General features: G+C 54.2%; 2 protein-coding genes across 2 annotated transcripts; both read left to right on the forward strand.

Moving 5' to 3' along the window:
- Positions 1–1,512: 1,512 nt before the first annotated feature.
- On the forward strand, positions 1,513–4,120 carry VOLCADRAFT_107721 (uncharacterized protein). The gene is made up of 2 exons (XM_002957463.1): positions 1,513–2,961; positions 3,383–4,120. The coding sequence occupies exons 1-2, from the start codon at positions 1,522–1,524 to the stop codon at positions 3,692–3,694; spliced, it is 1,752 nt and encodes a 583-aa protein (XP_002957509.1). The 5' UTR covers positions 1,513–1,521; the 3' UTR covers positions 3,695–4,120.
- Positions 4,121–8,670: 4,550 nt separating this feature from the next.
- On the forward strand, positions 8,671–11,579 carry VOLCADRAFT_98634 (uncharacterized protein; the record flags this gene model as incomplete). The annotated part of the gene is made up of 3 exons (XM_002957464.1): positions 8,671–8,853; positions 10,609–10,662; positions 11,385–11,579. The coding sequence occupies 3 exons, from the start codon at positions 8,671–8,673 to the stop codon at positions 11,577–11,579; spliced, it is 432 nt and encodes a 143-aa protein (XP_002957510.1).
- Between the last annotated feature and the right edge of the window lie 2,050 nt (positions 11,580–13,629).

Raw genomic sequence — 13,629 nt, forward strand, 5'->3', positions numbered from 1 at the left:
TGAACTTCACCATTTGGGATTTCGCCTTCATGGATTTCTCGACGACGGCGCTCGGCAGGCCTTCCACTTCGTTCCATAGGTCTTTACCGGCCAGGCAGTACTTCATGGCCGTCCGCCAGCAAAAATATTTGGCGTAGTTATCGAGGCGCTCGATATCATAATACTTGTCCTATTAAAAGCCAGAGAATTCTACGCCAGCAAGTTCGGACACAATACTTTAAGCAAAACGCTTGCTCGCTTGCTGCTGCGGCGCCGGGCTCATCTGCTCATCGTCCAGATTTGGATTCCGAATTTCAAAAGATCCAGTTGACCCACATCAGATTTGTGTCCCAGCTATCTCACACAGCCCCCTGGACCTTCCTTTTCCGCCTACTCCTCTTCCTCCTCCACCATTACCATTACCACCTCTTACCATTGTGGTGACCCGATGTTTCTGTCTCCTGGAGAGGAGCTTCTCTGTGGCCCTCTTCCGCCGCCTCGCCTCATCTATGCTCTATGCAGCAAAGTATTCTCAGCCACCTTTGGCCACCTGTCGCAGACGATGCCCCCGACACATTATGACGTGATAGGCTCCCCCACCTACGTCGGGGAAACACCATCCATTCCTCACGTCAGGTCGTACTAATGTCCTATGTACTACATGTACTACATTTACTAAACCTGTTAGTCTGCCAGGCACGCCGTGAAGCTGCTCGCCAGCTGTTCTCGGTCCAGGTGCCGCCCAATGAAAACGATGCGGTTCACTCGCTTCTCCCCATCCTACCGGCGGCTCGACATCTTCATCGTGGAGCTCTGCTTCATTGTTATGGAGGACTGTCTGGGGCTTCACCTCGCCCTTCACGTCCCCCTAGGCTCTGGCGTCGTTGCTCTTCCTCGGAATTGATCTGGTATATCAAGGCTATGGAGCAGCTGCTCCCTAGTCAGCTGCAGCTCCAGCTGCAGCTGGAGCGTTCGTGCAAGCCTTCCTGAGACGATGCTTCCAAATTCAAGATGGCCCCACACTGCCCGTGACAGGATTTCGTCGTGATCCGCGTTTCGTGTGTGTTGGTCTGAGGGCTTATACTTCGCCCTTTATGTGTTTGAATTTAGTCGCCCTCGTCGGTCTGTGTGAACGGCTCGGCGTGCTTCGCGGGTCCGTCTCGTATGGTAGGTAGCTGTGTTCCCGCCTCTCCGGGGGGAGCTCTCGTGCGTTCACTAGGGCTTCTGGGTACTGGTGGGGGACTGGGCGTTTTGCGTCTTGGAGGTCCGTTTGGCTTTTCTGGGGCGAAGGCTCGCATCCGGTTTTGTCAGGTGGTATTTTTCCTTGGTAAGGTTATGCTTCGCCTTTCTTATACGCCCGTCCTAGGCTTTATCGCCTGTTTCAGGTATGTGTAAGTGCGCCCTGGCCTGACTAATAGGACACTCAGTGTGCTGATGCACTCGGGGTCCGCCGTAACAAACCGCGTACTGCTTAAAAGACCACTATCTCAGACGGTGAAATTATCGTCCTTGTCTACTTATCTTTTTTATTAGACTGAAAACATGAATCCTGAGAAAGGTCACAGTTGGGATAATTTAACGGCGGACCTTGTCGAGCGTGTTGTTAGCTTCCTGGATCCAAACGAGGTGGTATGTACCGTCAAGGAAATCAATAAGGCCATGGCGAGCCAGTTTCGGGAAAAAGTAGCTATCCGGTTGTCGCAGCCCGTACCCCATCACGCGTTCAACAGGCACTGGAGCCGCCCGGAAGCAGTTCAGAACTTCACACGAAGTAAGCGCCGAGAGCTCGTAGTCCTGACGGCCCGCAGCGGCAGCCTGGCCAACCTGCAGGTCGCCGTCAAGGCAGCGAGCTGCGAGCTCTCCTGGGAGGTCTTCAACGCAGCAGCCGAGGGCGGCAATATTGAGATGTGCCAGTGGCTGCAGGGAAAAGGCTGCTTCTTCATTTCTGAGGAAGCGCCAGCAGCAGCTGCCCGAGGTGGCCATCTGGAAACGGTCCGGTGGCTACTGCAACAGGAGCGTGATTTTCGAGAGCTACGGAGAGCCGGTTCCCAAGCATTTATAGCAGCCGCCTGTGCCGGTCATCAGACTGTGTGTGAGGGGCTCCTGGAGGACGGTACTCCGTTGAAACACTGGAGGTGTCTTCCTGGTGCCGCCCGTGGTGGCCATGTGGGCCTCACACACAGGCTCCTTCAGCTTGAGTCAGAATATGGGTCAGTGTCGGGACTCATGGCCGATATTGTCAAGGAAGCTGCATATGGCTTCGACCTGGCGGCATTGCAGCACCTGTACAGGAGGTATGGTTGTGATTTTGACGATGATTTTGGTGATGATGCCAGCAGCCTACTAATTGGCTACACCCTTGTGGAGGCCCTGGTGAGCCCCACCCCCGACTGGCGGGCCAAGGTGGAGTGGCTGCAGGCTCTGGGGTATCGCTTCCACAGCATTGAGTTCTTCAGTTGGGAGGCCCTTGCCAGCCTTCCGGATGCTGTGGAGCGGGCACAGCGGCTGCTTATGGAGGTAGAGGAAAAGGATGTCGTAGTACATATCCTCATCAGCGCCGCACGTGTTGATAACCTGTCCCTGATACGCTACTTGCGAGCGGGGAGGGACTGGCTTCCAGAACGCACGAAGGATGCAGTATCAGTAGCAGCCCGTGCCGGCAACAAGGTGCTGCTGGTCGAGCTGGTGACCTTGGGCTGGCGGCTTTCTGTGCGGACTGCAATGCATGCTGCAGAGCACGGTCACCTGCACATTCTTAGATGGATGTATGCATGTGGTGGTCCAGAGCTCATCCAGGAGCTCATGCAGCAGTACCAGGTTCTGTTGAGTTATGCAACATTGTCTGGTAGTGTGGAGGTCATGGAATGGCTGCTAAATGATCTAGCCTTGCCCTGGAGTGGAGAGAAGCTTCTTAATGAAGCGGTGATGGCAGGCAGTCCAGCAGTATTGGAGTGGCTTGTGGCACGGGGCGTCCCCATGGGGGTGAGTGGCTCACTTGCGTGACTTCTGTGCATGTTCTTGATGCGTGCTGTTGGTGCTGCTCAGCTCTACTGCTCATCACTGAATGTATGCCACGCACTGTCTGGCGTCTGCTGGTGACTTGGCCGATTTCGATGTGAAGGACCTCTCATTCTTGGCTTTCATCATGTCTGCATCATTTCTGCTGCTGAGCTCTGGACTGGATGGTGAAGGACCTGTCCCTAGGTTTCCATTTCACTGTCTGATGGTCTGCATTTATGTATTCGGAATGTAGTAGTGATCATACACTCTGGCGCACGCAGTCAATTCATACACATGCTGGGAGCACATTTCCAGCATCTTGAGAGGCCTTTTCAGCCGCCATCTATTATGGCCATTTTCTCGGGAACCATCTTCATAAGCCTCGCTCGTTGCTATGTTGCAGGATGATGGTGAGCTTTACATAACGGCAGCACACTATCAAGACCTGGTCATTCTGCGTTGCCTGAGGCGGCTGGGCTGCCCCTGGGGCCCCGGCGTCTTCAGCCGAGCGGTGTACGACAAGGACTATGGCATTACCCTAGAGAACCTTCACAGGGGCAGTACCGTAGAGGTCCTTCAGTGGCTGCGCGCCGAGGGTTGCCCGGTGGACTGGGAGGAGGCCAGTAGCCGGGCCAAGACCAGGAAAAATAAAAGTTTGAGGGATGAAAATGCTGTCGCTGTCCATGCCTGGATTGAGAGCATAGCGCCGAAGTAGCTGTTGGGACGAGCTGGGGGGGTCTACAACAGTTGCAGATGTGCGTATTAAGCAAAGCAAATAAACAGCAGCGAATTTCTGTGAGGGAGAGGAAGATTGAAGACGGCGGGGAGCTGCAAGGGGATGATGGGGAGGGTTTACGATAGATGCCTGCTTGGGAAGTGGGAACCTGAACGCCTGGCAAGGAGGCTGGAACGTATGTGGTCCCACCACAATTCTATCGTTCCCATTGGTCGTTAGTCTCCTCTATCACTTGCTTTGTCTGAAGTGCTTATGGGTGACCTGGCAGCCCTTGAGCCCTTGGCTCGTATTGGGTGGTTTGCAGGTAGTACGGGAATGCACCCAAGACCATTTAACACACACACAGATGGCCTGATTGGAGTGAAGTGGAGGGGCAGCAGTGGGATCATTGTAAGAGCCTGGCTTAGGACTTAAGATATTTCCGAGTAGGGACTCCATTCCTTCTTATCATTCCACCGTCGAGGCGAATATCATACACACAGTACATACAACTATCTTAGTCATCTTTTGACTATAGCCATACTAAGCAGTACATGGCTACAGCTATGGCTGTAACGATCCGTACACATACTCGAATCTTGCACACGTCTGCCCGTTCACGGCCAAACCTGTAACTTAACTCTCCTCTGGAAGGTGCGACTCTCTTCTGCAGGAATATCTACTATTGTACGGCATCTTATCCCGAGCGCCTCAGACGGACTGCAAGCGACTATAAAACCCCACGGGAAACCCCCGGTGTTTATCAACACCTTCATAGTGGAGTAGTCGCTAAATCCGTCTAAGTAACCAGGTAGGCTCTCACAATCATAATGCAACCATTCGTGGGGTCCACAGCCCGGTGAAGCAGTACAGCCTGGTGAATGCAGCTCTCACTCTTGCAGCGGTGCATTTGAGCGAGGGGCTGCTTAACAAGGGCAAACCTCCATATGATTACTCCCAACAGTTTTATCCCACCTGCGTTTGCAATGTAATGTTACCATATGCCACATAATTACGTGACATGATGGGGCACTTGTGCTGCTCTTGCGCCGATATATGCATGGTGTCGTGCAGCTTCTGCACCAGCAGTTCTCATCCATGATTTCACTCGCTTAATAGCTCACAACGTAAGTCGACACAACTGCAATGCGCCACCAGTGACGGAATTCTGGTCTCCTTATGCATTAAGGTGACTCAGCACCACAACCACGGCACTCGCTGCACAACAGCCAACTTCCCCAAAACGCTGGCGGTTTCTAACAAGGAGACAGAACACATAGATGTTGTTGTTGTTGTTACATGGTCGTGGGTGCGTTCCCCGTACCTGCAAACCACCCTAGTACGAGCCGAGGGCTCAAGGGCTGCCAAATCGCCTATAAGCACCATCCTACCTCGCACTTCCAACAAGACAAGTGATGAAAGATACTAACGACCAAAGGGAACGATAGAGTTGCGGTGAGACCATATACGTTCCAGCATCCTTGCCAGGCGTTCAGGTTCCCACTTCATAGCGTCCTTCATATGTTCGAAGCGTGGAAAGCCCATATCAGATCTGATTTCATCGTAAACCGGACAGTCCAGCAAAATGTGTTTCTCATCCTCGATGTGGTTATCAGTGCCGCAGCAAGAGCATACTCGCTCCTCCCTAGGTATATAACGCCGTCCCTTACGCGCTCTGTTAGCCGCCAGTACCCAACAGCAAAGCCTAAACTGCATAAGCTTGCGATTCGCCGAACGTGGGATAAACATTGTGATGTGCGGGAGCACCTCCTTCCTGCCCGCTTGCTCGGCCGCCAGCCCCATCCAATGCTTATACTTCGCCATGTGGATTCCTGGTTGCTTGCCATCTGACGGATACACGTCAGGCTGGGTATCTAAACGCGTATGCTTCCAACCACTCTTTAATCGGTCCTTGAACTCCAAAATCACACCTTCTGGCATTGGTCTGTTCATCAGCCACTCCACTCGTTCGTCTACCTCGTGTAGCCCTTGCGGGGCCTCTTTCCATACATCGTGCCCCAAAAAACATAGAAAACGGAGGAGTAGTGTCCCCCATCCGGGCCCTTCGGAATTGGAGAGGGATTCTGCGACCTCCTGTCGCAACACTTGGTGTGCCACAGAACCACGCTGTAAACGGACATGGTTCCAAAACCTCACAACCTGCTTGAGAACGTGGTAGTGTAGGGGTAGCTGCGATAGCTCTGCGAACAAGAGGCGATGTGTTGGTCTGGCAGCTCCTACAATTTGCCGCATGAAAGATATCTGAAGCTGCACTGCCCTGTCCTTTAGGCATGCCTCGAAGGGCCCCTCTGCAAGGTTATTCGCATCACTCCGCTTCCTGAGCCTGTCCGAGACCTCAGCTAGCATAAACGGCCCCCACACTTGACAACCATACAACAGTATTGCTCGTACCTGCGTATCGAAACACCTCATCCTCACATCTGGGGCGAACAACTTTAGCTTATCTAATTTTGCACTCAACACGAACATAGCTGCTCTAGCTGTGTCATACAACTGCTGGCGGCAGGCTCAGAACTGCCGTTCCGGCCCACACACTAACCCCAGATATCGTGCACTATCCTTAGCCGGTATGGCCTCTCCAGCCAGCCTGAGCTCATCACACGATGCTTGGACAGCACTTCTAGTGTCGCTGTCGCTTGCAAAAACGAGGCGTTCACATTTCGACACATTTGGGCGCATCCCAAAATCGTCACAGAACATGTCCACAATGTTGAGCAACTCCCCCATGCGTCCCGGTGTTGTTGCCAGAAGGCTAACGTCGTCGGCATAGAGGAGGATGGACACTCGCTCATTTCCAACCTCCGGCGCATCCTCTGGCCGTGCCCCGGTATTAATACCGTCGTGCATATCGATGACGTCCGCGAGGGTTTCAATGTAGAGCCCAAACAGCTCAGTTGATAGTGGACAGCCTTGTTTCACACCCTGTTTTGACTCAAATTCACCTCCAGCCTTGCCATTCGTCTTGATGTTAGTTAATGAAGTTCAAAAGCCGGTTCGCACCATCAGGCCCTGTCTCCCCTACACCTGCGTTTAAGAGCCCAGCAAAGTGTTCCCTGAAGACCTCAATATCGTCTATCGCACATCGCTCCCTCAACTTCCCTCCTAAAGCCCGCCACAAAGCTCGTTGGTCTTGCCGACATTTGGCCACAAAATCTCTCATCCTATCCTCCTCATATGCCGCCTTTGCGTGTCTTTTTGCCCGGTTATAATCCGTCCGCGCATGGCGGAAAGCCTCCCACTCCGGACCCGATTTATTACTCACCCGGCCTGGACCCAGTTGTGCTCTACTCTCCAACATGCGTTGCCGTGTTTGTTGACATTCCCGGTTCCACCAAACCGTATTCCCACCTGCCGTCATGCCGGTAGGTCGGTGGGTATCGAAGGCCCTCACCAGGACTTTGTACAGGGCACCTCCAATGTGTTCGACAGCTTGTGTGGTGTTGCAAACTCCCCTCTGCAGGTCCTCGGCCACTTGGCTTAAGGCATTCATAGTGGGGGACCCCCCCTCAAAATATCCCGCGTAATCCTGGTATCGTGCAATATCAAACTCCACCCGGGCTTTCCGGCCTTTACCGTCCCTACACCTGTTTTCGTCATCCACTGTAACATTAAGAACAAGCGTCAAAGGACGGTGGTCGGTGGGCTCCCATCCATCCAACTCGATCAGGTTTCCTACCCTCAGAAAGGTGGCGTACTGCTGAAGCACACGCGGAGTCGCTATGAATAAATCGAGCATACTACCGCCTGCCTCCCCCTTAGGGAAAGTTAGGCGGCCTTCTGGGTCCCCTCTCATCCGGCCGTTCATCACGAGCAATCCCTCGGATCTGCAGAGCGCCCCAAGCTGGGCACCAAAGAAATTGCAAACTTGGTCCTGGCACTTTCGATTTCCGAGTCCATCATAATTCTGGTGGTCCCTCAGTCCTTCTAAACCCATGACCTCGCATACAGCCTGCCTGCGACTGCTCTAAATCCGGGATGTCATTCACGTAAGCAGGTAAGTCCATCGGGGTAGCACGGTTCCGCTCATGCTGTGCTCCAGACAGACGTGCATTAAGATCCCCGGCAATCAGCACGTCCTCATCGCCAAGTCTGAGTTCCGTTAGTGACTGTTGGATCCTGGTAAAAACGGCTTCTGCTGCTGCAGTGCGCTGTGATACGGTGCCTCCACCATCTGGGTAGACCCTGGACGTCTCTGGTGCGAGGTAGCAGGCTCCCATCAGGAGGCTGCTACCTGTAGAAAGGCTAACGCGTGTCCAAATGACCTCGCACCCTGGCAGCTGGTTGTCCTTGCGCACTACCGTAATACCCCTCGTGAGTGACTCCCGTACATACAGCGCGACGCCTCCATAATCAGCCCTCAGGGCTTCCTTTGACCTCTCCACCCGGAAAATACGGAACCCTTCCAAAGCTATGTCTTTCTCCTCAGTAGTGTCCTTCAAATGCGCCTCAGCTATAACCACAATATCATGACTCGTGACGAACGACCTAATTCCTGCCTGGTTGAGCTTGAAAACTCCCGCCTCCAGTAGCCCATGAACATTCCACAGTAAAATCCGTAGCCCTCGGCTCGCGAGCCCCTAGGTGTCATCCATTTCGTCAGCGTTAGGGAGGTTTGCGAAGCGGTTTGTCCTGTTACCCGCCAGTTGGTCCCGTGCCCTGTCGTCCCTGCCCCCACTGCCGCTTCCTCCTTGGCCCACCTGCCCGTTTCGTGTGCTTCCCGCCACGAGTCGGAACCCTTCAGTGTCGACGCCCCGGCTATCCGGCCCTTGTACTCGTGGGTCGCGTCCGGCTGGTGGTCTGTAGCTCGGAATGTAGTGGTGATCGTACACTCTGGCACACGCAGTCAATTCATACACATGCTGGGAGCACATTTCCAGCATCTCGAGAGGCCTTTTCAGCCGCCATCTATTAAGGCCGGTTCTCGGGAACCATCTTCATAAGCCTCGCTCGTTGCTATGTTGCAGGATGATGGTGAGCTTTACGTAAGGGCAGCACACCATCGCGACCTGGTCATCCTGCGTTGCCTGAGGCGGCTGGACTGCCCCTGGGGCCCTGGTGTCTTCAGCCGAGCGGTGTACGACAAGGTTGGTGGCGGTACCCTAGAGGTCCTTCAGTGGCTGCACGCCGAGGGCTGCCCGGTGGACTGGGAGGAGGCCAGGAGCTGGGCCAAGACCAGAAAAGATAAAAGTTTGAGGGATGAAAATGCTGACGCTGTCCATGCCTGGATTGAGAGCATAGCGCTGAGTTAGCTGTTGGGACGAGCCAGGGGGGTCTACAACAGTTGCAGATGTGGTATTAAGCAAATCAGATGAACAGCAGCGAATTTCTGTGAGGGAGAGGGAACTTGAAGACGGCGGGGAGCTGCAAGGGGATCTTGGGAAGTGGGAACCTGAACATATGTGGTCCCACCGCAAGCCTATCGTTAGCCTCCTTTATCACTTGCTTAGTCTGAAGTGCGAGGTAGGATGGTGCTTATAGGCGACCTGGCAGCCCTTAAGCCCTTGGCTCGTATTGGGTGGTTTGCAGGTAGTACGGGAATGCACCCAAGACCATGTAACACACACACACACAGATGCCTGATTGGAGTGAAGTGGAGGGGCAGCAGTGGAGGGGCAGCAGTGGAGGGGATCATAGTGCAACCATTCGCGTTTTTGTTCAAGGTGCCGTACTGTGTACCAGCTACTACATTCCTCCCCCTTTGAAGGGATCCGCGTCGGGCCCTTTTGGCCATATACACCATCAGCCTGTGCCTACCTTCGCCTACCCGCGGGCTGTGGGCGAACAGTCCACATCGTCTTTAAGGTTTTCAGGGACAGAGTCTTGCCACATAGCCACAGCTACTTTATCACTTCGTGCAATTAATCGTCTGACCCAATGGTCAACATGTGTGGATATTCGGAGGGACGACGTCAGGAATGTTAACATGTACAAGGTCTCGATACCAGTTGTAGTGGCTGGCCGCTGAAAATGCCTCTCGAGATGCTGATGAAGCACTTCGCGCGTATTTGTGGTTGTTCAAGGTGCCGTACAGGGTACCAGCTACTTCAGCTCCCCAGTGCTCCTTCATCGGGTTGATGAGACACACACACACACACAGATATTACTGCAACTGCTGCACAACCAACTAATACCATTGCCACTGCAACGGCAACGGCAAGTCAAAAAGGTATTCTACAGAGGTAGCAGTAGCAATAGCAGTACCAGCAGCTGCAGCACATGTGCCCACCTCCTCCAGGGCAAGATGACCGCGGAGGAGGTAGAGGAGGAAAAGGAGAAGAAAACGGAAAAGGAAAAGCATCAACCCTCGCCAGCAGAGAGCAGAACAGAACTCATCAATCAATCCGCAGGACACTCTGCCGGTTCTCAAATTGACCTTCTTCTTTTTTCTTCTTTTTTTCGTTGTCCCTTGTTAATTAGAATTCGATGTCGCTCTGTGTGTCGCGTGCACGCAATACAAGAAAACAACGCTTATGTTCAATAACTTAATTATCTCACCTCAACCCGCAAACCGCCCGTCAACCCCATCCACTCAAAAGCCCTCGGTAAGTTGACCTCATTCCCGGCGGCCCACGGAGTTCATTAATGAAGGAACCCCGTCCCTATCGAGCCCAGATAGATAGTCATCTCCAGATTTGGATTCCGAATTTCAAAGATCCAGTTGACCCACATCAGATTTGTGTCCCCACTATCTCACCCAGCCCCCTGGACCTTCCTTTTCCGCCTGCTCCTCTTCCTCCTCCACCATTACCATTACCTACTCTTACCACTGTGGCCACCCGAAGTTTCTGTCTCCTGGAGAGGGACTTCTTGGTGGCCCTCTTCCGCCGCCTCGCCTCATTATGCTCTATGCAGCAAAGTATTCTCCGCCACCTCTGGCCTCCTGTCGCTCACAGTTGTGTGGTGGCGAATGGCGAATGTGGCGGGTGCAACGACAACGACACATGCAGGTCAGAAAGCCCCTCCCAACTTCCATGTCTCACCTCTAGCGTCTTGATCACGCAAACCTCCAACTTTTAACTGTCAATTCCCAACTGCAAGAGGACCTGCCAACTGAAACTGGCAGCCCTAGGCATGCAAGTGCATCAGACGCAATGCACGCAACCAACGCCAAAGGCTATTCGGTCAACAAACAACCGCAACCGTAATAAGGCAACCATAACAGCAACCATCAACTGCTCGGATCACAATGGATGGCCCCTGGGCGCCAACTATACACATCTCTCTCTGCCACTCTCCCTCCCTTTCCTTTGTCTATATGATGTGTGGAACAGGGGGGTATATCTTCACCCGTGGCCGCTACCCTGCGATACCCTACCTTCCCCGGTATTTCAGTGTACCCTCATCCAGTCACCCTAGTTCACTTCTCAGTGGATCGCTTAGCTTCCGCACCCACCACTGGCATCCAACGGAATCTGCCGAATCGACGACGGCCCTATTCCATTCCTGGTCAGCTCGCAGATTGACTATATCCCAGATCACCACCGTCCATCAACTTGGGGCACTTTACCTTTCACCATCGGAAGGATTTCCGACCCTAGCAGATCTTGATCCCGGGATCTCCCGGGGGCAATGGTCGTGCCTTACCTGTAGCTAACCTAGTCTATATATCGCTCATTCTTCTTTTATCGCTCTTTTCCTCTTAATTAGCACCCTGGCGTCTGTTGCTGAGGGCAACACGAGCACGTCAACTGGTGCGCGGCAACTGGTGCTGTCCGACAACACCGCATACGCCTCCGCCACCATTGGAAACATTGTGTTCGACGCCACCACCATTGCCGCCATCATTGGCGACGGCAACGCCGCCGGCGTCCCCGCCGCTGGCATCGCCACCCTGGCCGCTGGCGCTGCAGGAGACCATGTATAACCTGTACCACCCTGATGTGAGACTGTTAGCTTCGCCTCATGACTTTCCACTTGACCCCTAATGCCTGGCCATGGTGCTCCTGTGCCGTTGCGGATATGGGCTGACCACTGCCTATCGATGTTGCTAAAAGCCTGGCGGGAAGTTTGTACTCAGGCACGACCCGAACCCCCTCTCCTAGGTGCACAAACACGATGGCAGCACTCGGCGTCACGCCACCATCAGTCCAGGTGGCAGCAGCTTACCATTGGCAGCGTACTTGCTATGCTTGTACTTGCGTTGCTGTATTTCGATAGCGGGTCGTCTAGTCGCCGAACACATTCATCAGTCACCCTTACCGAACCTCTAAACGTATTCCTGTTGTTTAGGCATCAAAGGGAGGACCCTTGTTTGAAGAGTATGCCAGGTGCAAACGTGCTTCACCGCACTTGACACGGTACCAGGGACCTTGCTTTTTTCCACTCCCCTTGTGCGCTGGTCCGTCAGCTGTCCAGGAAAAAGCGATCCTGAATGCAGCCCCATATGGTACACCTGGATGCCATACTCCCCCCGACTGAATTCCGCCCCCCAAAACCCCTTTCCGTAACCGCCTAAGGCAGTAGTGCCGCCAGACCAGATCATGTACACGAGTCAGGGGCCCAAGCAGTCCGAAAGCTGTCCGAATAGATAGACATCGCACAAAAAACGCACAAAGAAAACCAGTATCCTATATTGCTCACGATGTCGAACTAACTGACGGTTACACCATAGCAAGTGCGCCTGCTATTTGAGACCCTCCTCAGCCAGACACCGTGGATGAGGCTCGCCAAGGTCAGCTCATCATCCGCTACCATCACATCCTTCATAGTCTGTGTTGGTGCGAAGGGGGTGTGCCGTGTCGCCCCGTGGCCTGTGCCTGGCAGCTCGTGCCGGACCTCAGGCGGGACGGGACCCGCGCACTTTTGCGCGATATGGAGGCGCATTTCCTGAAGGCGCCCTTGCTTGAACTCGATCCGGCAGTACTTGCAGATGATAATCCAGTTCTTAGACTTTGCGTTATATTCTTTCTTCTCTAAGTGAGCCCAAACGGTCTGATCAGCGGGCCTTCCGCCCTTGTTTTTGACCTGCTCTGTGTCTGCACTAACAACGGAAGTTGTCTGAGACATTGTTGAGATAAACTCAGGCCAAGAGCCCTGTTCGCACCTATTTGCGCCTTTCGTGTGGTGCCATCTTGTGTTTTTTTGGTTTGTTTAGTAACGAAACGTGAATCATGCGTCGTCGGCAGGCTTCCAGCGGCCGGCGCCCCAAGGTTTATCGTGGACATGACCGCCAACCGAGGTAACCGCACGAGCATGCCATGCCCGGCCAGTGGTCCCTCGCGTCCATGCAACAACGGCACTGGATCTTCACGACGATACGCCATGGACCTGACGGGTGGGTTGATATGTGCTTTCGTCCGGTTCATGGTTGGGTGCCCATCTCCCTTGATAATTGACACTGTTGCTACTGGCTGTAGGCACGGACGACTCGGGACCGCAACAGCAGCGCAGGCCCCAGCCTGCGGGGCCTCTGTCATCGAGATCTCGTCCGATAGCAGCGACGATGACGACGACGGCGACGGTGGGTTGGTGTCGCTCAGTGCAGCATCACCTCACTATGCCTTGTGCCTGCTGTTGCCAGGTGTTGCATCCAATCATAACACATATAATCACTGGCTACTGCCCAACGTTCCATCAACTCCTGAAGCATATAAACGCATTCCCCTGCGTCCCCCGGTTCCCCTTCATCCTCGTCCAGGCAGCACGGCGCTGCATGCTGGTGTGTGCCCTGTCGGTCCGTTGGGTGCATTAGCCGCAGGTCCATCAGGCGATGCAGCACACCGGCCAAGCACCGCCACCGCGGGCAGGCACGACGCGGCATCGACGAGGCGGAGGTACCGCCCTCCCCTGCGCCTCCGTAGCCCAACGCCGCCCCCATCTGCACCCGCCCTGCCCAACGCCACCCTGCCCTGCACCCTACTTGCCCAGGGGAGGGCGGCGCTGGGCAGGGCGGTTCAGGGGAGGGCGGCGCAGGC

Source organism: Volvox carteri (genome assembly GCF_000143455.1).
Source record: "Volvox carteri f. nagariensis unplaced genomic scaffold VOLCAscaffold_74, whole genome shotgun sequence".
NCBI classification, from domain to species: Eukaryota; Viridiplantae; Chlorophyta; class Chlorophyceae; order Chlamydomonadales; family Volvocaceae; genus Volvox; species Volvox carteri.